This window comes from Rhinatrema bivittatum, chromosome 6 (genome assembly GCF_901001135.1).
Source record: "Rhinatrema bivittatum chromosome 6, aRhiBiv1.1, whole genome shotgun sequence".
Classification (NCBI taxonomy): Eukaryota; Metazoa; Chordata; class Amphibia; order Gymnophiona; family Rhinatrematidae; genus Rhinatrema; species Rhinatrema bivittatum.
The window spans coordinates 101,122,316-101,145,609 of NC_042620.1; the positions used below are offsets into that span (position 1 = coordinate 101,122,316).

The following is a 23,294-nucleotide window of genomic DNA, read 5'->3' on the forward strand; positions in this document are numbered from 1 at the left end:
TTCTGTCTTTGTAATATGCTAAAGCTCTTTTGCAATCTAATGTATGCAGTAATTTTTCCCTATCATTTGCATGCAGTTTAGGGAAAAAGATGGGTAGTTCTATGGTTTGATTGAGATGAAACTGAGAAACCACTTTTGGTAGGAAGGATGGGTGAGTTCGGAGAACCACCTTCTGGTGATGAAACTGTAAATATGGAGAGTAATGGACCAAGGCCTGTAATTCACTGACTCATCGTGCTGATGTTACTGCCATGAGGAATACTACCTTCCATGTGAGGTATTTAATGTGTGCTGAGTCCATGGGTTCAAACGGGGAAAGCATGAGCTGTTCAAAAACTATGTTGAGGTTCCACAGAACTGGAGGCTTAGAGATCGGAGGATGAAGGTGAGTTAATCCCTTAATGAAACGGGATAGTAAGGGGTGATTGGAGATAGGAATATTGTTAACTGGTCTATGATATGCACCTATGGCACTGAGATGGACTCTAATGGATGATGTTGCTAGACCAGCTGCGTACAGTGTATGAAGATAATCTATGAGAAGCTCAGGTGAGCAGTCCAATGGTGGTATGCCTTTGGAAGTGCACCAGGTCGAGTAGCGTTTCCATTTATAGCTATAATTTTTCCTCGTTGAGAGTTTCCTGGATTCTAATAAGATGAACTGTGCCGAAGGGGAAACTCCCTGTTCTGTTAAAAGGAGCCTTTCAATCTCCACGCTGTCAAGTGAAGAGATGAGTGTAGTGGGTGTAGGAGCGTTCCTTGATCTTGGCAGAGTAGATCTGGACGATTCGGTAATCGAAGTGGGTCCATGATGGACAGTCTGAGAAGGAAACTGTGCCACGGTTGCCTCGGCCAAGCCGGGGCTACGAGTATCAGTTGAGCTTTGTCTGCTATGCACTTTTGAATTGTCCTTGTTGTGAGTGGTATGGGAGGAAAGGCATACAGGAGGCCTGTCGTCCACAGAATGAGGAAGGCGTCCTGAGCGATCCTGAACTGGCTTGGTCTTATCGAGCAGAATTTGGGAACTTGAGCGTTGATCTCCTTTGCAAATAGATCTATCTCAGGCATCCCCCACTGTATGAAGATGTCTTGGGCGACTTCAGAATTGAGTGCCCATTTGTGAGGATGAAAGATGCGGCTTAGCCTGTCCGCTCTTGTATTTGCCACTCCTGGTAGGTAAGTTGCTTGCAGATGTATGCAATTTCGGTGAGCATGTTCGAAGATTGCCAGGGTCTCCTTGCAAAGGGACCATGAACCGGACCCTCCTTGTTTGTTGATGTAAAACATCGCCACTTGATTGTCTGTGTATATCATGACCCTGTGACCTTTCAGGTAGCCCTGAAACACTTGTAATTCATTTCGAATTGCTCTGAACTCTAATAAATTTATCTGTAGCGTCTGCTCGGAGATTGTCCATAACCCTTGGGTTTCGTAAATCTCAAGATGTGCTCCCCATCCCTTGTGAGACGCATCTGTGGTTAAGACTGCGTTGTGAGGAGGGGAACTGAATAATGCTCCCTTGGACAGGGTGGAGTCTAGGAGCCACCATGTAATGTCCCATCTCATCTCAGAGGTCAACGATAACCTCTGTGTCAACGGTTGTGAGTGTTGTTTCCATTGACGTTTTAGTCCCCATTGCAGGCATCTCATGTGTAGTCTGGTGTTGGAAACCATAAAAATAGCCGCTGCCATGTGGCCTAGGACTACTAAGATTTGTCTCACCGAAGGTCTCTGAGTATGGTGCAACACATGAAGATGACACAATTGTGATATCCTGTCGTTTGGTAGATATGCCCGGTTGCAAGTGGTGTCCAGGCATGCTCCTATGAATTGCAGTTGTTGTGTTGGTTGTAGGTGTGATTTCTGAAAGTTGATCACTAGTCCTAATACCTGTAAGCAGTCTATTAAGATCAATTAAGATGCTCGGAGTTGAGGTGATTATCAGCCAATCGTCCAGATATGGAAAGATTGTTATCCCTTGTTGTCTGAGATGAGCCACCACCACAACCATACATTTGGTGAAAACCCTGGATGCAGCCGATAGTCCAAAGGGAAGAACTTTGTACTGGTAGTGATGATGCCTGTTTCGGAAGCACAGGTATCGCCACGAGGATGGATGAATTGGAATATGTGTGTAAACATCCTTTAGACCAATGGAACACATCCAGTCATTGGGTTGAATCAGAGGTAGGATTGATTTCAATGATACCATCTTGAATTTTTCTTTGGTCAGGAATTTGTTTAATTCCCGTAGATCTAATATAGGGCGACTTTTTGGGTATGAGGAAGTATGGGGAATAAAATCCCACCTTTTGGAGTTTCGGGGAAATCCGTTGAATGGCTTGCTGTTTGCGAAGTAACGCAATTTCCTCCCCCAGTTGTGGTTAGAAACTTTGACTCTTTAGAGTGGAAAAGTGAGGTAATATGGGTTTTGTGGCAAATTGGAGTTGACAGCCATGACATACTATGTCTAAAACCCATTAATCGGTTGTTATTCTCTCCCAGGTTGCCAGGCAAGAATGAATTCTGCCAGGTGGTGCTTGATGTAGTGGTGGTGGCTGGGTTATTAAAAAGATGGTGTTGATTTTACTGCAGCAGCCGGTTGCTGTGTCTGCTGTCTTTGGTTACGCGACTTACCCCTACGTTGAGTTGAGTTGTGTTGTTGCGGCGGAGGACGCTGGTAAGATGGATACGTCTGTGTACGAAAGGATTGATAAGACCTATAAGGCCTACGGGCATAGGATTGCCTACGAGTAGATGCCATATAACGATGCGTGGTCGAGTAGTGAGCTTGTGATGTTAAGGGTTGGACTGCTAGAACATCCTCTTTTAATTTGCCGACTGTGTCTTGAAATCGTTCTCCTATTGGGTTTAATGATTATGAATATGCAAAAATCGATAAATAAATTAACTCTTAATGTTCAAGAAGTATTGAATAAGAATGTGCTCATGCAAGGGAAGATTGAAAATCTAGAGAAAAATGTTAATATTTTGGATGAGAAAGTGGGAGGAATTCAGAAAATTCAGGTGAATTTAATAAAATCTGTACAAGAATATGAAGGAAAAATAGAGATGATAGAGAATGAAAACAGGAAATTGAATTTAAGAATATTAAATTTCCTAAAGTCCACTTGGTTACTCCAGTGGACTTATTTAATAGTTATCTGAAACATATCCTAAAATATTCAGATAATTCAATTCCTAAAATATCTAAGATTTATTATCTACAACAAGGCAAGGAGGATAATAACTTAAAAGAGGTAGAAAATTTCAATTTGACAGAATTTCTGGAAAAATCATTTGAATCGAAAATTGATAATACAGCAACTTTATTAGTACAGTTTCTCTCCCACTCAGAGAGAGATGAAGTGTTAAAACTTCACTTTAGACAACAAAAACAAGATTTTTATGGTGCACCTGTAAGAATATTTCCGGATGTTGTGCGAACAACTCAGATAAGACAAAAACTTTTTATAGCACTCCAGAAGGAAGTGCAAGATAGAGGTGCACAATTTTCACTACGCTACCCTTGCAAATGTTATATAAAATATCAACATAATTCATATATTTTCAATTATCCGGATCAATTAAGAGCATTTCTAGATACACACTCCTAAGAGTTGTTATTAACGGATCATTAGAGGTGATGAGGGACTACAAGGAAGATTTCAAAGTATTCTTTTGTATTGCTCCATATGTTTTACTTAATGTCTATGCTCTCTAATATTTTCTTTTATTATCCTTGGTGTGGATAATGTATGGGGAAAAATATGTATTGGATTTGAATATCTTGTAAAATTTATGTTTCCCCTATATCCAAATTGAATTGTAATAACATAAGAAATGCAATAAATAAAAAATTTTAAAAAAAGAAATCGTTCTCCTAACAGGTTATCTCCTGTACACGGGAGGTTTGTTAGTTTTTCATGTAAATCTTCTCGTATCGTACTAGAACGTAACCATGTCATCCTACGGGCTGCAATGGCTGTTGCAGACGCTCTAGATAATGTTTCAAATCCCTCATATATCGACCGCAGAAGGTGTCGAGAACACTCCTCCATGTCATGAAGAAGCGGTGGTATCTGATCTGCCGTCAAGGAAAGCATGCCTTTTGTGGCTTGTATGCACTCATATAGGTATTGTACCATGTAGAATTGATGGTGCATAATGCGGGTATTCAACATTGAGTTGTGGTACATTTTCCTGCCAAACTCATCTAAATATCGGTTGTCTCTGCCTGGTGGATATGAGGCATGCGACTTTGCTTTTTTGAATCTTTGCATTGCAGACTCTACCACAATTGAAACATGTGGTAGTTGTGGCATAGAGTAAGGTGATGTTTTTCGCATGCGAAATTTTATATCCGTTTTCTTTGAAACCGCTGACAGAGAGTAAGGTGTTTCCCAAGATTTCTGTAAGATTGTATGTAACAGTTCCTGTGGTGGGACAGATGTTGGTTCTCCCGGAGCGTCAAAAATCTTTAGGAGACCAAAGGTTTCTGATCTATGGTCTGTCTCCTTTTGTACCTCCAGATGTAATATCGTGCCTAATTTTTCTAAAATTTTGGATATGTCAGGTCCTCTGGAGGGGAATACTGTTCGTGCGGTTGTTCCTGAGGATCCGAAGGGAATCCAGTAGATGACGATGGGGATGTTTCCGGAGACAGAGAATCGATAGGTGTATCATGCTGTTGAATTGGTGAAATTGGACATTGTGCTACTGTGGATGCCGGAGGCTCCACAGACGGTTCTCTAGAGGTATGTATACGGTGTTCCGGAGAACTCACAGATAGTTCGTTAAGACATCTTAAAAGATGATTGAAGTGTTTCGTAAAAACCTGCTAACGATTGGGATAATTTTAAAAATGCTTCTCTTGTTTGAGGAGGCATTGTTGAACGACCAGATTGTTTCGGTAACTCACATGGTTTAGGTTGCACGGAAGGAATTTGAGGGGAAGCACTTGGCACCTCATACTTCTGCCCCCTCCTGCCGTCTGTGGTCCTAACAGAATTATCTGAGGATGTAGATGCAGCAGAGGAACTGATTTGTATTATGTTTCTACGAGATAAGTTATCTGCACTTTGTGTGTGGGATGACCTAGAAGTAGAAGGGCTAACTTCCCATGTATCCCTTTGTCTTCCCCGGTTTTTGATGTGAGTGACATGACCGCCTATGGTGATGGCGTCCTGTATGGATTCTACTTCCTGACGGCGATCGTCTTATATGTTTTGATTTCACCTCTCTAGAATTGGAATCTGAAGAGGTGGAATGCAGTACCTCTGGAGACTGATGTTTTCGTTTTAACCCATGTGTTATTGAATGATATGGGTGTTTGGACTGATGAAGTTCACTGTGCTTCGATTTCCTTGTTGTCGTATGCTACAATGCCTTCGGCGCCCTGTGCGCCGTTGTTTTCTGTAGATTATGCGCATATGTTGACTTGTGCGCATAAGTTTTTGGCGTCGTGCGCGCAGATGTCTTAAGTGTCCGGCGATGTGTGCGCAGACGGCTCCCGGCGCTGTGCGTGCAGACAGCTCCCGGCGCCGTGTGCGCCGATGTTGTCAGTGCTGTATGCGTCTGTCGGTCTTCTCGGATCCGATGGCCTATGTTGTTTCAGCAAGTCCTTACTTCCAAGCCTGGAGGGTTGAGGATCCCATGACGACGCTCGTTTTTGTAATGGAGCCATTGTTATCGAGGGGCCAGGTGAAGAATGAGCCTCCGATGGCTCCGAAAAACTGAAAAGTTCCCGAATCCTGTAAGCCGGCTGTTTTTGGGCTCTTAGGGACATTCAGGCACAAAATTCACAATTTTTTAAATTGTGTTCTGGCCCCAGGCATTGGTAACATCGGTCATGGCAATCCGTGACCGACATTACCTAGCCACAGGTACAGGGTTTAAACCCTGACTTTTTTGACATTTCTTTAGAAACAATAAACACTGAGGAGAAGTCAGCCCCGCGTGCGATCCCGCTTGCAGAAAAACAGACTGAGGAGAATCTGTTACTTTCCTGCACGGGAACACACGCGCAGCCGCAGAGACCAAAAATCTAATCTCTGCTTGTTAAAGCTCCGCCTCCCGGACCTGATTGACAGATCCCATGACAGCATGGCTAATTCAGCCCTGCTATCAACAGGAAAAAGAAGCAAGGTCTGAGGGTTCCCTTATTGTCATGGTGAGCAAGGACAGTTCCTACCCCAGTGGCAGTGGCATATACTGGCAGAAGGCATGGACCACCACTTTAGACCACTGTCTGGTGTTGAAGCCCTTCTTTGTAAGAGTGGTAAGAGAAGCAGCCAGGGAGGAGTACCCATGCACGAACTGAAGATAATAACTGGCAAAGCCAAGGAATCATTGCAAGACCTTGATCCTGACAGCATGCAGCCAGTTTTGAATGGCCTTCACCTTCTCAGAATCCATGCGCAGACCTTGCTGGGAGATCATGTAGTCCAAGAATGACAGTTCTTCCTGCTCGAAAGTACACATTTCCAGTTTAGCATATAAGTGATGCTCTCAGAGTCTCTATAATACCTGTTTCACATGCTCACGATGCTGTGCCAAGGAGCGTGAAAAGACAAGAATGTCATCCAGATGTACCACAACATGAGAATACAGGAGGTCTCTGAAGAACTCATTGGACATATGTTGATAGATAGCAAGAGCATTACAAAGGCCAAATGGCATGACCAGATATTTATAATGGCCATCCCAGGTGTTGAATGCCATCTTCCATTTGTTGCCCTCTCACATCTGTATGAGATTGTAGTCTCCTCTGAGATCTACCTTTGTAAAGTTTTGCGCCCCCCAACAGATTGTTGAATAATTCCATAGTGAGAGGTAGTAGATATCTAGTCTTGTGAGTTATGGCATTGAGGCCTTATAATCAATGCACAACCTAAGAGAGAGTCATCTTTCATACCCACAAAGAAAAATCCTGCCCCTGCAGGAGATAACGAAGGGGGATGAAACCCGACGCCAGGTTTTGCTAAATGTAGGTGGACATGGCTGCGGTTTCAGGCGCCAAGAGTGGATAGACCGTGCCCTTAAGGGGCATCATATCCGGGAGCAGGTCAATTGGACAGTCGTAAGACCTGTGAGGTGGCAGGGTCTCCGCTTGCTGTTTATTAAAACCATCAACAAACTCTGTGTATGGAGAAGGAAGACCCAGAAGGTCTGGGATCTGCGACCGGGCTAGGGTTACCAATGGAAGGACCAGGGAAAGACAGTGATGTTGGAAGGAGGATCCCCAGTAGACAATCTGCAGAAGCCGTCCAGTCTATGAAGGGATTATGGAGCATGAGCCAGGGTAATCCAAGAAAGTTGGGATTGACAGTCTTCGGTCAAACGTAGAAGGAGATACTCTCCTTGTTAAGAGCCCCGTCCAGAGTGTGAGAGGTAGAATGACCATAGAGATGCAATGGGCAGGGTTTCTCCATTTATCGAGGATATAGTAACCGCCTTGTCCAGGACCATCATAGGGAGGTTGTACTGGTGGACCAAGGCTTCCTCTATACAGTTGCCTCCAGCTCCTAAATCCAAGGCGGCCTTGGTTTGCACCTCAATATGCCCAGATAGGAGGCATACTGGCACAAGTAACTGAGGAGACGTTGAGGGTCGGCCTAGGATTGCCTCTCCAACCAACATTAGGCTTGGAAGTTTCCCACCTTTACAGGGCAACAGATGGTGAAGTGCCCCTGGGCTACGCAATAAAGGCAGAACTTGAGCAGCCTACATCTCTGTTTCTCTTCCTCAGTGAGGCGGGATCTTCCAATTTGCATGGGCTCTTCCTGAGGAAAAGCAGGTGTGGCGTCTGTTGGTAGTACCCAGAGACTGCTGGATCTTGAGCACCAGTCTGAAGTGCCGGTGGGATGTCCCCCTTTCTCACTCCTGGAAACTGTGGTCCACTCACATGGCCAAAGCAATGAGGTCCTCTAATACGGGAGGCAGGTCTTGACTTGCTAACTCATCTTTTATACACTCAGCCTGACTGCCAACTTCTGGCAGGGCCTGGCGATCTTCACTCTATGGAATTCAGAAGCCAAGATGCGGAACTGAATGGCGTAGTCGCCCATGGGGCAACTACCCTGCCTGATGTGGATCAACTCTGTAGCTGCGGATGAGACCTGACCAGCCTCGGCGAAAACCTGCCGAAACTGGCGGAGGAAGATATTCAAGTTTCCCATCAGCAATGAAGCCCAAGCTAGGGCAGAACTGCCCCAAAGAGATAGCATGAAGGTCACTTTAGTACTATCCAAGGGAAAACTGGCGGCCTGCAGTTCAAAGTGCATTCTACACTAGTTGAGAAATCTCAGCAGCCCTTAGGGTTGCCCTCATACCTGGGCAGTAGCAGAGGATGCAGCATGGGTCCCAGTTGTTGAGTCGCGGCAGCTGGGGGAGGCACCAGTGCAGGTGCAGGGGCGTGGACCCGCACGGATTCCATTTGAGCCACCAGGTCTTGAAGAATGCCAGTCATGTTTTGAGCTGGTCTTGCTGTTGCTCGACTTTGAAGGCCAACCCTGAGATAGCTTGAACCGGTGATGAATCCACCAGCTCATGGCCTCAGCAAACTATCATAGATGTGAGCCCTTGGGCTGTGGCATGTTTGACGCAGCCTAGTAGGCGAACCTGCCTAGGTCCAAGCCAACAGCTGGTGGACTCATTATTACTGGGACAGGAGCTGGAGCTTCACCAATACCAGCCTGTTCCTGCAGGTTGAGCCCTTGGGTTCCAGGGGCTGGCAGGGCTTAGGCAAAAGTCCTATAAGAAACGGACAGACAAAGTTAAGATTTGGGCAGACAGTGAGCATTGAGTATCCGGGTCCAGGCCAAGGACCAGGACAACACTAATACAGAATACACTATTCCCTATACCCATATAGTGACTACACTTCTAGAGAACATAAAATATCACAATATACTGTTCAATATAATATTTATTCATGTAAACGCATAAAGCCCTATCTAAACAAATAAAAACTATCACATTCACACTTTTTCATCCATCCACATTCAATCATACCATTAAAAATACACTCAATTATGTATATTTATTTATTTATTTAAAGTCTCTTCTATACCGATGTCCGTTCGCACATCGCATCGGTTCACAAAAAACAAGAACTATTGGGCGGAGCCCTTACATCTAACCAGGTGAATACATTAAACAATTTAATATTAATAAGTCAATAAATATTTACAACAAGAACTATAAACATAACTATAAAACATAAGTAGCAATGTACAAAGTACAATAATAAGCGGGCAAAGGCATTCTTAGTCATAAGGCATTCTTCGTCATGGATCGATGTGTAAATTAAAGAGGGGGTTTATGTAGTGGGGGGTGACATGGAGTAGGCTTGCTGGAAGAGCCAGGTTTTCAGTTTTTTTTTAATTTGGGTGTGTAGGTCTCCAGGCGTATATCATGAGGCAGGGAGTTCCATATGGTGGGGCCGGCGAGAGAAAAAACTCTGTTTATAGTGGGGGAGAGTTTGAAAGATTTGATGGATTGGGCACGTAGGGTTCCTTGGAGGGCTGGGCGGGTGGGTCTATTAGAGGTGCGGGGGAGGAGGGGGGGGTTGATCCAGTTGAGGTTGGTATTTAACAGACTTTTGTGGATGATGGAGAGTGCTTTATAAAGAATTCGTGAGTGTATTGGGAGCCAATGTAGTTCGATAAGTGTGGGAGTGATATGGTCTCTTTTTTTAGAGTTTGACAGTATCCGAGCGGCGGCGTTTTGCAATAGTTGTAACGGCTTGGTACGTACTGCGGGGATGCCAAGAAAGAGTGTGTTACAGTAGTCTATTTTAGACAAGATAATAGACTGGAGAACTGTACGGAAGTCAGAGAAGTGTAGCAGGGGTCTGAGTTTTTTTATCGTTTGTAGCTTAAAATAGCATTCCTTTATGATGGATTTAATGTATGGTTTAAAGGTAAGATGATTATCAATAAGGACACCTAAGTTGCGAATGTGCGCGGGGAAAGTGGTGGATGAGTATGCAAGTGGGATGTCTGGGAGCGGTTGCCTGTTAGATATGATTAATAGCTCAGTCTTGTTGGGATTTAGAGCCAGGTGCATGTCATTGAGAAGTTGGTTGATGGAGGAAAGACAGGATTCCCAGTTTTGTAGAGCAGTTTGGAGAGAGTCAGAGAAAAGGAAAATGAGTTGCACATCGTCAGCATAAATGAAATGCTTGATGTGGAGGCTAGTGAGGAGAGTAGTAAGAGGAAGCATGTATATATTAAAGAGGGTAGAAGAGAGGGAAGAGCCTTGGGGCACACCTTGAGGAAGACTGGTGGGGTCAGATTCATTGTTATCCACTAAGACAGTAAAAAAGCGATTTTGGAGGTACGATTGTATCCAGGAGAGGGCAATGCCAGTGATCCCGATACTCCTTAGGATGTTGAGGAGGACATCGTGATTGACTGTATCGAACGCAGCAGAGATGTCAAGCATGGCAATCAGATAAGAGGATCCTGAGTCGGTTCCTCTGATGAGTGTGTCGTGTAGGGAGAGCAGTAATGTTTCAGTACTTAAATGCTTCCTGAAACCATGTTGGGTGGCTGGGAGAATATTGTTTTGTTCCAGGTGATCGGATAGGCGTGAATTGACTAGTTTTTCCAAGGACTTTAGCTAGGAGGGGTAGGTTGGAAACAGGTCTGTAATTAGACAAAATGGGGGGGGTCCAGATTAGGTTTTTTGAGTAGCGGTTTCACTACTGCTTGTTTGAGAGAGTTAGGTACTGTTCCATGCTCTAGAGAACAGTTAAGAATATTCGATAATGGCTTGGCGATCACCTTGGGTATAGATAGAAGGAGTTTAGAAGGGATGGTCTCAGAGGGATGTGAAGAGGGTTTCATTTTTTTTAGGATGTTCTCTACTTCCAGGGAGGAAGAGGAGTCAAACGAGGAGAGGGAGACTGGCAGGTTGATAGTAGGGAGACAGATATTGAGGTTATTGTGAGAAAATTGTGCTGTGATGGAGGATACCTTATTTTTAAAAAATTGTGCTAACTCATTGCAGCGATTTTTAGAGGAATTTGCAGGTTGTTGTGTATTTCTATCAATTACAGACACTTTCTCCTTGGTAATCCAAACAATTTTTATACAGTATAACCCATCATATCTAATACGTAACTGCTCCAATATCCCATCACATTGTCCTCAGTCTTCACTCCTGTCCACTGTCCTCCGTCTTCACTCCTGTCTGACAAAGATCTCTGTTTCACCCTAACTTCTTAGGGCTTCACCAGGGACATGTTAAATTATTCACACTGATGATACTCTGCACAATATTCTGTAATTACCAAAACACAAAATCCTAATAAATATCGCTCTCACATCCACACAGTTTCTTTATTAACCACTAAATATATAAATTCACCACTCCATATACACCGTATATATCAGCCTTCTATAACACCCGTATTAACATATCGCATCATGGTCTCACAAAACTGTCCATTTCAATCCAATTTCTTCACAATATTTATATGATTCAAGATCCACCTAAAACCCCAAAATAAACTCCATTATAACCACAATTCAAAAAAATTCTACTCAGCACACATACCTCATCGAATGCTGCCATAGCCACGCTACTCACGTTTACCCGGAAATGACGTGCATACCGACGCACTCTTGCGTGTTTACCTACACTCGCTCACAACTCCCCTTTATAACTCTCCCGCGTATTAATTAATCGCGTTACAAAGGCCAGCTAATCACATTACAATAGCCCGCCCATGTCACCCTTCTCATACTGGTAGATGACCCACTGCTATAACACATAACCATCCAATCTATAATATCATCGTAACACAGACCAATTTTGGCAGCAATACCCCCTAACCAAACTATGGAAAACATCTTAACCATATTCCATAAATCGACACCCCAACTACAGAGGACGCTACCATTAACCCATAAATGCTGCCCATTCCACAGGTCCATTAAGACCATCAGGCATCGATGTATGCCATGTAAAAATAAATCTTTGTTCAACTCATCTCAAAATCGCTGATAAACCCCCACCATGACCCAATCGCACTTAACTACAAAAAATGTAATATCTTCCAGAGTATAATGCTGTTCCACCCAATGATCAACTAATGGTACATGTTCCTTAGACAATCTAATCCGGCTTTTATGCTCGATAATACGAGCTTTAATAGATCTCGCAGTTTGTCCTATGTAGATCAACCAACAAGGACATACTATGGCATAAATAACCCCACTGGTGTCGCAAGAAAATAATTCAGGAAGCACATATGGCCGACTTAAACTAGGATGTTTGAAAAACTTTTAACGTCAGTACATGCGGACACACAGAACAAGTACCGCAAGCGACCTGTCCATAATTCAACTCATCCTTATCTCCATAAGCTTTCTGTTGTTTCAAAATTATCCCATAAGCTATGACGCTTTTTAATAGCAAACATAGGGGGTTCCAAAAAATGTTTTAACAGGGATAAAATATGCCAATGTTTCCGTACTAGTTCCTTGATATTTGAGACTTCGACAAATATGGAATGGAACAAATCATCCTAAACGGATTATCACATTGAGATTTAATCAGTAGATTCTCCCTATTGGCATACAATGCCCGTTTGTAGGCTTCTTAATAACGGATTTAGTATACACACAAACCAAAAACCTACTACTCAAATCCTGTGCCTGCATTTTAAATTCATCAACAGTGGAACACAAACATCCCGTGGGGATATTATTTTTAAGTTGCCAGGGGTGAAAGCTTTGGTAGTGTAAGTGTTCTTGTCCGTGGGTTTTCTGTATACAGTTGTAACCACTTTCTTGATATGGATTGATTTTATTAATCAATTATAATCTTTACCTACTGTGGAGAAGGATTGGATTTTGGTGACAGCCGATAAAACAGCTCTCTATACCAATATTCCACAAATGGATGCACTAGATATTATTAGAAGGGAGATCGGCAATATGGATTTTTCAGAAAAGAGATTTAAGTTTTTAATGAAGATCGCTGAAATTACCATGACCTGCAGTCACTTCTCTTATAAATCCCGTTTTTTTCTACAAACCAAAGGCATCCCTATGGGGTCACCTATGGCTCCCACTGTAGCTTGTTTATATGTTGCTCGTTTTGAAAAACGAATAGTATATCAATCTATATGGTTTAAACAGATAGGGGCGGATTTTAAAAGGAGCGCGAATAGCCTACTTTTGTTTGCGCTCTAGGCGCAAACAAAAGTACGCTGGATTTTAGTAGATACGCGCGGAGCCGCGCGTATCTGCTAAAAACCTGGATCGGCGCGCGCAAGGCTATGGATTTTGTATAGCCAGCGCGCGCCGAGCCGCGCAGCCTACCCCCGTTCCCTCCAAGGCCGCTCCGAAATCGGAGCGGCCTCGGAGGGAACTTTCCTTTGCCCTCCCCTCACCTTCCCCTCCCTTCCCCTACCTAACCCACCCGCCCGGCCCTGTCTAAACCCCCTCCTTACCTTTGTCGGGGGATTTACGCCTCCCAGAGGGAGGCGTAAATCCCCGCGCGTCAGCGGGCCTCCTGCGCGCCGGGACGCGACCTGGGGGCGGGTCCGGAGGGCGCGGCCACGCCCCCGGGCCGCCCCGGGCCGTAGCCACGCCCCGGGCCTGCCCCCGGAACACTCCCGACACGCCCCGAAAACGCCGCGCGGTTCGGGCCCGCCCCCGACACGCCCCCCGACACGCCCCCTCCGAAAACCCCGGGACTTACGCGAGTCCCGGGGCTCTGCGCGCGCAGGTAGGCCTATGTAAAATAGGCCTGCCGGCGCGCAGGGCCCTGCTCGCGTAAATCTGCCCGGTTTTGGGCGGATTTACGCGAGCAGGGCTCTGAAAATCCGCCCCTTAGTGTGGTAGGGTAGATACATAGACGATGTATTCCTGATTTGGCAATTGAAGATCTTAACTGTTTTTTTTTACAAAAAGTGAATTTGGGTGATCAAAATCTGAAGTTCACGGTGTCTACGAATACAGAATCTGTATCTGTATCAGCCACTGATGGCTGCAATGTGATTGGTTCCCAGATTTTGCGATCTGATTGGTGCAACCGTTTCGCACCTTTTTTCAGTTGTTGTGTTTAAAAACCCCAGTACATCAACTCTCTATGCGCTCCCTATTAAACATGATCCTGAAACATTATGGTATGTCTGTATTTTTTAGTTTTTAAACTTTTGTTATATGTTGGTCTGCATGCCTATTTCTCACATAGTCCATGTGTAATGTGTTTATTTACATATCTACTCTAAAATTCATGTCCCTCCCGAAGCATGTCGGGGGACCCATTCAAATTGAAATTATTAAAGCAGTGGAGTTGCTGCTTGGATGTAAATAACAAAAAAGAACACAGTTGGAAATTGAATGGACTATGAAATACTTTCTGCACTTGTAGTTTTCCTTAGTGTAGACACATGGACTCAGGACCAATGGTTTATGTGTTCCCCTGCTAGCAGATGGAGACTGAGTCAAGTTTCAAAGCTGAAATCACCCTAGATATTCCCCTGCAGTGACCCCAGCCATTCAGTATTCTCTTCAAAAAGCCATTGAGGACATATTATTGAAGAACTTGGATACAACTTGATTAAAACACTGGAGACCACCACTGTACTCAACCAACATAAGCACTGAAACTCAGCAAAACTATAGATGCCCTGAACTAGGGATAGGGCAACAGCTACCCGTATTCATATGAAATCGAGGTTCACCTCATGGGCGATTCCTTGGCGCCTCTCCTGGGCAGCCGTAGGCGGGATGCTGAGTCCATCTGTCTACACTAAGGAATTGGTGAAGCTAGCCAGCAAATGGGGTGAATCTCCAGTGCCCAGGCTACTGGAAGATAAGAAAAAGAGGTCACAGCGCCCCTAACCCATGAGGGGTCGGGCCAGGGGCTCCTAGCGCTTCCGGCCCTACAGAAACTCGTCATTTCAGTCAGCTCAGCCCTCGGGTAGATCTCAGTCCTTTCGGAACCGACAACCAAAAAGAGGAACAGGTTCGGGCTCAGGTTCGACCTCAACTTCCCAATGAAGTTGGGCCAACCCATCCTCGGGAAGAGGAGATAGGGGGCTGACCCTCTTCTATCAGCGATGGGTCAAGATCATGTGGGACAAATGGGTGCTGGACATCATACAAGAAGGTTATGCTCTCGAATTCCGCAGCATCCCTCTGGACAGGTTCATGATGCTACCTTGCCACTCCCAGCACAAGAAAATGGCAGTGGAATCCACAGTGATCAGGCTCCTCAGTCTCAGGGCTATAACTCTGGTACCTACACCCAAAGTAAATACAGGGTGTTATTCCATCTATTTCATCGTGCTCAAGAAAGAGGGCTCATACTGACCCATCCTGGATCTCAAGAGCGTCAACAGTCATCTGCGGATAATTCATTTCCACATGGAAACTCTCCACTCCGTCATAATGGCAGTGCAACCGAGAGAGTTCCTAACCTCCCTGGACCTCTCAGTGGCCTTCCTCCATATTCCAATCCGTCAAGACCACCAGCGTTTTGTACGCTTTGCAGTACTGGGCCAACATTACCAATTCTGGGCGTTACCCTTCGGCCTGGCAACCGCCCCCAGAACATTCTCCAAAATTATGGTGGTTGTGGCGGCGACACTGAGGAGAGAAGGGATCCTGGTGCACCCTTACTTGGACAACTGGCTGATCAGGGTGAAATCGTTTGGAAGAGAACTTCCAGGTGACCAGCAGAGTCAGGTCCCTCCTGCAGGAACTTGGGTCGTGAACATGGACAAGAGCAGCCTCAAGCCCTCTCAGGCCTTAGAATACCTGGGGGCCCAATTCGACACCAAGCAAGATGAGGTCTTCCTCCCTCCCTCCCTCGAGGAGGAGGAAACTCAATGATCAAGTATGCCAGTTGACGAACACAATGCGCCCCAAGGTGTGGGACTATCTCCAGGTCCTCGGTTTCATGGCATCAACCCTGGAAGTAGTACCGTTGGCGGGGGCCCACATGCGCCCTCTCCAACACTCCCTACTGTCATGCTGGAACCCACTGTCTCAAGATTACTCAATTCGCCTCCACCTACCGATGCAGGTATGCTCTCGGCTCCAGTGGTGGCCATAGTAAATCCACCTAAGCAAGGGCGTAAGCCTGTCCCCACAGAGTTGGATAGTCCTCACGATGGATGCAAGCCTCCAAGGGTGGGAAGCTCACTGTCAGGATCTGACAGCCCAGCGACAATGGATCGAGGAAGAGACGAACTGGAACATAAACCGCCTGGAAGAGCAAGCAGTCAGATTAGCATGCCTGCAGTTCAGCCACAGGCTCCAGGGACAAGCAATCCTCGTGATGCCAGACAACGCAACTACGATGGCCTACATCAACAGCCAGGGAGGAACCAAGAACCACCAAGTGTCTCTGGAAATAGACCTCCTTATGGAATGTGAGAATTAAACCTACAAGGGATCTCAGACTCCCACATCGTGGGAAAAGACAATGTCACAGCAGACTTTCTCAGCAGGGAAAGCCTGGATCTGGGGGAATAGACGCTGTCGACCAGAGGATACCAACTTCTAGTAGATCGCTGGGGCCTCCCATCCATCAACCTACTGGCTACATCTCATAATGCGAAAGTTCCCCGGTTCTTCAGTCACAGACGGGATCAGCGCTCCCAAGGGATTGACGTCCTCGTCCAGACCTGGCCAGAGGAGGACTTACTGTACACCTTCCCTCCGTGGCCTCTACTGGGCAAGATCATCCGCAAGATCGATCACCACAGAGGATTAGTCCTTCTGGTGGCCCCGACCTGGCCCAGACGCCAGTGGTATGCAGACATGCGGAGGCTTCTCATGGAGAGTCCTCTTTACCTTCCCCCACACAAGGACCTTCTCCAGCAAGGCCTGATTCTTCACGAAGACCCAACTTGATTCTTTCTTACGGTCTGGCCCTTGAGAGGGCTCGCCTGATGATGATGCGTGGTTATTCGTTGGCTGTGGTCACCGCACTGCTCCGCATGTGGAAGTTCTCAATGTCCCTGGCGTACATACGGATCTGGAAAATATTTGAGGCCTGGTGCGGGGAGCGCAGGGTGCCCCCACATATGGCCAGGATCCCCATGATTCTGGAATTTTACAAGATGGCATGATCAAAGGATTGTCCCTCAACTCCCTAAAGGTCCAAGTGGCAGCCCTCACCTGCTTCAGGGGCGAGGTGAACAGAAACAGTCTGTCGGTGCATCCGGATTTGACTCGTTTCTTAAAAGGGGCTAAACAACTCCGACCACCCGTAAAGTGGCCGGTCCCCCTATAGAACCTCAATCTAGTATTGGACTTCCTAGCAGGGCCCTCCTTCAGACCACTGCGCAGTCTGTTGCTATGCCTGTTAACACTAAAGACGGTATTCTTGGTAGCAAAATGCTTGGCTCATCGCATCTCTGAACTACAGGCACGGTTTTGTGGGAACCATTCCTCTGATTTACTCCAGAAACAGTACAGCTTCGCACTGTCCCCTCCGTCCCCGGATAGACACAAAGACACAGAAGACTACCACCTTCTTCGCCATCTAAACATCGGCAGACTCTTAGTGCAGTATCTGGAATGTTCAGAATCGGTGAGCAAGACAGATCACTTGTTTATTCTTCACAGGGGAAAGAAACAGGGCGAAGCAGCTTTGCGAGCTACCATAGCTTGCTAGATCAAAGAAGTAATCAAGGCAGCTTACGTAGAAACAGGGAAGCCTTTATCCCCTCAGGTCAAAGCTCATTCTATCAGGGCCCAGGCAGTATCCTGAGTGGAAGCTAAGCTACCGTCTCCTTCCGACATCTGTCGAGCAGCGACGTGGTCCTCCTTACACACCTTCTCCAGGTTCTACCACCTCGACGTCCAGGCCCGAGAAGACGCAGCCTTTGCGAGGGCAGTGCTAACCGGAACACGGGCAGCATCCCGTCCCATTCTGGAGTAGCTTTTGTACATCCCATTGGTCCTACATGCTAGGAAATGGAGAAATTATCTGATAATTTCGTGTTCCTTAGTGTAGACAGATGGACTCAGCATCCCGCCCACAGCTGCCCAGGAGAGGCGCCAAGGAATTGCCCATGAGTTGAACCTCGATTTCATATGAATACGGGTAAGCTGTTGCCCTATCCCTAGTTCAGGGCATCTATAGTTTTGCTGAGTTTCAGCGCTTATGTTGGTTGAGTACAGTGGTGGTCTCCAGTGTTTTAATCAAGTTGTATCCAAGTTCTTCAATAATATGTCCTCAATGGCTTTTTGAAGAGAATACTGAATGGCTGAGGTCACTGCAGGGGAATATCTAGGGTGATTTTAGCTTTGAAACTTGACTCAGTCTCCATCTGCTAGCAGGGGAACACATAACTCATTGGTCCTGAGTCCATCTGGCTACACACTAGGAAAACAAATTTATCTGAAACTAGGGGTGGTACCCTACAAAACTTTCATCAGGCTTTCGATTTCATTCCAGGGGTGGGACGTTTCAGGTCCACTCCAGATTTGTTTTTTTTTAATTTGTTTCCCCTGTTTCGTATTTCTTTTTTTAAACCCCAGAACCCGCCCCAACCCTGCCCATTAATTAAAATATGAAGTTCCCCCCCCCCCCCCACCATCCGACCCCTCTAGGACTACCAAAAATCCCTGGTCTAGGAGGGGGCCCGGGACAGACCTCTTGCTCCTGAGACAGCAGCTGCCATTAATCAAAATGGTGTCTGCTACTCTTTGCCCCTACTGTGTGACAGGGGTTATCCAATGGCACCAGTAAACCTTGTCACACAGTATGGGCAAAGGGCGGTTGGTACCATTTTAATTTATTGCAGCCTCCAACCTGGGAGCAGGAGGTCACTCCTGGGCTCCCCTACTAGACCACCAAGTATTTTTGGTGAGTCCTAGGATGGGGGGGGGGTCAGAAGGGTGGGTTTTTCCTATCATTTTTTTTAATTCCCAAAATAGGAAAAATCGTTGGAATTTCCTATTTCATTGCAAACGAATTCCCATCCCTACTGACTACATATAATCCGCCTTGCGCCTTATGAAGGAAAATATAAATATAAATAAAATAAACCTGAAAATCTTCAACCCATATGACACTGAAATTCAGCCTCTTAACAAAGGGGCAGACTAAACAAGAGAGAAGGGCCTCACTAAATGAAAATCAATTGTTACTATATGCAGGAACATCAATGCCAAATAGGTGTGAAAGTAAAGAATTTATTTCTCATATAGACAAGTTTGAGGGTGCTCTGCAAACCAATGGATTTTTCGGCTCCATACTGTTGTACCTTCTGGTCTTAATGAAAAGACTGAATGGTATACACTCATTTAATAGTGCACCCACGATCATATTTCCAGTTTCCAATGGGTTTAAACTTTTCTTTCTTATATTAGTTCATCCAGTTCTTTTCGGAGCCCCACATATAGATGTTAAATCTTTCCGTTTTTAAAGGAGATCTTTAGACAGATTCTTCTGTTATAATAATATACAACATGGCCGCTTGATGACGTACATATCCTAATTTGGACATATAGGGGTTCCCTTCCACATCCAAAATGGCTCCTTGATGATGCAGATGACCATATATGGACACATACATCATTTCCTCCAATACAGAATCGGCGGGAGTTTTTTGTTTAAAGCTCAGCGTTTTCTGGTCGCCGACTGTCAGTGCCATAGCAGCGAGATGAGCAGATCGCAATCGTGCAAGTAAGTTTTTTTGATCTTTGTTTGATCGTGTCATAATACCTTTCATAGCCGCAACATTGGTCATCCCATGGACATGCTTTTTATTCTGTGCACCATTAGTCTCAATTATGAAGAAGCACTTCGACCACAAAAGTCAACGCTCCACCTGTAGTGCATGCACAGCATTCTAATGAAGGAGCGCAGTTACCATCATATACTGAGTGAGTCCTACATTATCTGTATATTGCTGTCCATTCATAGATGTTTTAGACATCATCATAAGGATTGTTTGGCTTCAATATCGTTCCAGGTACGTTATTACAGCCGAGATATATAAGCAGATTCCATGCCTAGAAGTGATTCCCTGATGAAGAAATTCCATTCGAAACATTGCAGTGTCGGGATCGTTACACTTACTGCATGAAGATTTTCACGGATAGCCTTGGCGTCATAACAGTGAGCTTATTTGGTATAACAATTCCATTGTATACCAACACTCATACCTACAGTAGTGGACCTATACTGGACTGATAAGATAGCTTAATGGAATAATATATTAAGCATCTTCTCATCTGGGGTTACCAATGATTATACATTCATTCTAACATCCATATTGTTGGAGTTGGAGCTTGAGAATAAGTAGCCATATAGGCATCCGATTTAGCCTATTATTGGCACTTTATGAGGTTTCCCCAGTTTGATTACATACAATCCCTCCAAATTTGAGCTAGACTTTTTCATGTTCCTTTATACAACAGGCCATTTAAAAGCTGCAAGTACTTCAATAAATTAAAATAAAACAAACATTCACTTTGCTAGGTGTGCACATCACTGCTGCATGAAAAATAAATTTTCTGTATAATTCTGCAATTCATCATAGTGCATATACTCTTCCCTCAATTAATTTAACAAATCAAAACTGCATAAGAACTTACTTTAAAAGTATATTTTTGCCTTTTTCACAGATTGTTATACACATACGGCCGGATTTTCAAAACTTACACGCGTAAACCCAAGGGTTTACGTGCGTGGCCGGGCCTTACACGCGCCGGGCCAATTTTCAAAGGGCTCAGCTACGCATGTGTAAGTCCCAGGGATAACCAAAGAGGCGGTCCGAGGGGCGGGGCAGGGCTAGAAGCGCCCGGAACAGCGGTCATTTGCCACTGTGCTGGCGCGCGCAACTTGCTCCTGCTTGGAAGCAGGAGTAAAGGGTAAGATAAGGAATTTGGGGGCATTTAGGAAACGGATAGGGGAAGGGCAGTATAGGGGAAGGGGATGGGAGGTTAGGCTAGAAGGAGGGGAAGTTCCTTTCCAGTCCGCTCCTTAATTGGAGCGGACTGGGAGGGAACTGGGGAAGACCCCAATGCATTACCACATGTACTTGCATATCTGTTCCCCCCCCTTGCGTGCGACGACCTGGCATTTTATAACATGCATGCGCCAGCGCAAGCATGTTATAAAATTGCGCGTCCATGTGTGCACGTCACGTTTTAAAATCTACCCCATAGGGTGTATTTCTTCAGTTACTGGAACAAGTGGCTGATCCATGCTTCACACATTAACAATTCATCTGTTTTACCTGGGTTGGAACTCTTTTTGTGAGCATATATCAATGCCATCAAAGAGCAAAGTGAAACATCTGGATTTTCTTTAATAAACTCAAACTCCCGAATGGATTCTTGAACTTGATCTGAAAGAAAAATAACAACTGGTATGAATTTTTTCAGTGAAGAGCTCCAAATGCCAGAAAAAGTCTGATATTACAAGTTGAAGTACCTTGCATTAGCATTCCATAGGCACGAAAAAATAATACAACTGAGTCACTGCCATACTTCTTAAGACACTCATTGGCAGCAATTTGGACATGATAAAAATACCTTTCCTGGCAATAGTAGTTGATTAAAGCCTGAAAGAAAAGAATAATGAAAATGATAAGTACAGGAATTAAAAATAAAATGACAATTTTCATTGGCTTGGATCTCGTAATTAAGTAAATAGTATCTTTGACCTTGTAATTGGCTAAACAGTAATATCATCAACACGATTAAAAAATATGATGGGTTATCATGTAATTAATGATGAATTCAATCTTAAAAATTCATTTTAGTTCAATTCTTCATGCACTGCAAAAGATATGCTACTAGCAACATTTCAGAAATAAATTTTAACAAAACACTATGAAGTCTGTATTCAAAATGTTTGTCAGGTTATGTTCAGCATTTGGCCAGACAAACTTGTACTTTAAAAATTGCCCCCTGCTGACTGGATAAGTTTTAGCTGAGTAAGTTATTATTTGGCTAAAACGTAACCAGATAAATATAAGGTGGTGCAGCACAATCCAGAGATAGGGTTTAAACTTGACCAGGTAATGTTGATATTCAGTTCCACCCAGATAAGTTCAGCCAGGTAAGTCTGATTGTGGACCAGAAAAAACCCAAAAGTTATCCAGGTACATTTACCCAAATATTTTTAAGTTTATATAGCCAGTAAAGTTAAAATAAAATAAAAAATAGCTACCAAGCTGCCCGATCCCCACTCACCCCATCCCCATAATAATTTTATAAAATGTCAGTGTCTAGCAATTGATCTCTCCAACCCCCAAGATAGTTTAAAACAAGCATAAGCCAAAGCAATCCTAGGGCCTCCCCGTCCAGTATTAAATTCAAGGGCATGGCTCCCGGTCACCACCCATCCACCACTTACTACAGGCCATGCCCATCACACCTATAGTCCTACAAGAAGCTCTATCTTCATATATAACCTTCATGGAAGGACTAGGGGGAACTCACATTCATAACCCACATTGGGAAAGGGACCTACATAATACAAAATCTTCTCACCTTCTGCTTTTTCAGCTCTGCAGAGCAATACCATGTAGTCAGATGTAGTGAACCATGGCATGCAGAAAAAAGAAAAGTTTGCTTACCGTAAACAGTGTTTTCTGTAGATAGCAGGATGAATTAGCCATGCTGTATATGAGTGCTCCCTGGTGGCCCGAGGCAGGAACTTCTCTTAGAATGTTCAATGCTGTGCTACTTCATGCCTGTGCAGTCCCTTCCCGTATCGCCTCAGTTAGTTAGAAAGTACAGAAAGCAGAGTGTAGCAAGGTAGGATAAGAGCAGGCAGAAGGATGGAGACTGTCCAGGGAGGAGGGTAAAGTTGCATGGCGAATTCATCCTGCTACCTACCGAAAACACAGTTTATGGTAAGCAAACTTGCTCTTTATCTGCAGATAAGCAGGCTGAATTAGCTATGCTGTCTGGGAATACAAAGCACAGCTGTCTGGGAATACAAAGCACAGAGTCATGTTCAATTAGAAATGCCCTCTTCTTCCTGGACATGTCCACAAACATCTGTGCAGCGGATCCCTGGAGGTGATGGACATTCTTAAGACTTAGTAGCGTAATGCAGAATCTCCTGCCCCATGGCCACATCTGAACTGGCATATTGATGGAGGCAGTAATGAGATGTGAAGGTATGCAGAGATGACCACATAGCTGCCTTGTATATGTCTTTTTTTTTTTCAAAGGTTTTTTACAATATTTTCAAGATAACACTTGAATGGAAAACAGAAAAATCAGATATACATATTTCAAATGCTTTAAATGCAAACAGGAAAACTAAATAATAATAGAAATAAACTC

At 44.6% G+C, this 23,294-nt stretch overlaps 1 protein-coding gene across 2 annotated transcripts in view; it reads right to left on the reverse strand.

The window, feature by feature from the left end:
• TTC21B (tetratricopeptide repeat domain 21B) overlaps positions 1-23,294 on the reverse strand; it is a 450,819-nt gene that overhangs the window by 422,320 nt on the left and 5,205 nt on the right. Inside the window, exons 1-3 of one of the 2 annotated variants that reach the window (XM_029605657.1) lie at positions 22,577-22,704; positions 21,427-21,556; positions 21,230-21,340 (exon numbers count right to left, since the gene is read on the reverse strand). In XM_029605657.1, coding sequence (XP_029461517.1) covers positions 21,230-21,340; positions 21,427-21,556; positions 22,577-22,618 — 283 coding nt within the window. In that variant the 5' untranslated portion in view covers positions 22,619-22,704. Of the gene's footprint in view, positions 1-21,229; positions 21,341-21,426; positions 21,557-22,576; positions 22,705-23,294 lie in introns of those variants that run through there. The other variant, XM_029605659.1, reaches the window with a different exon arrangement.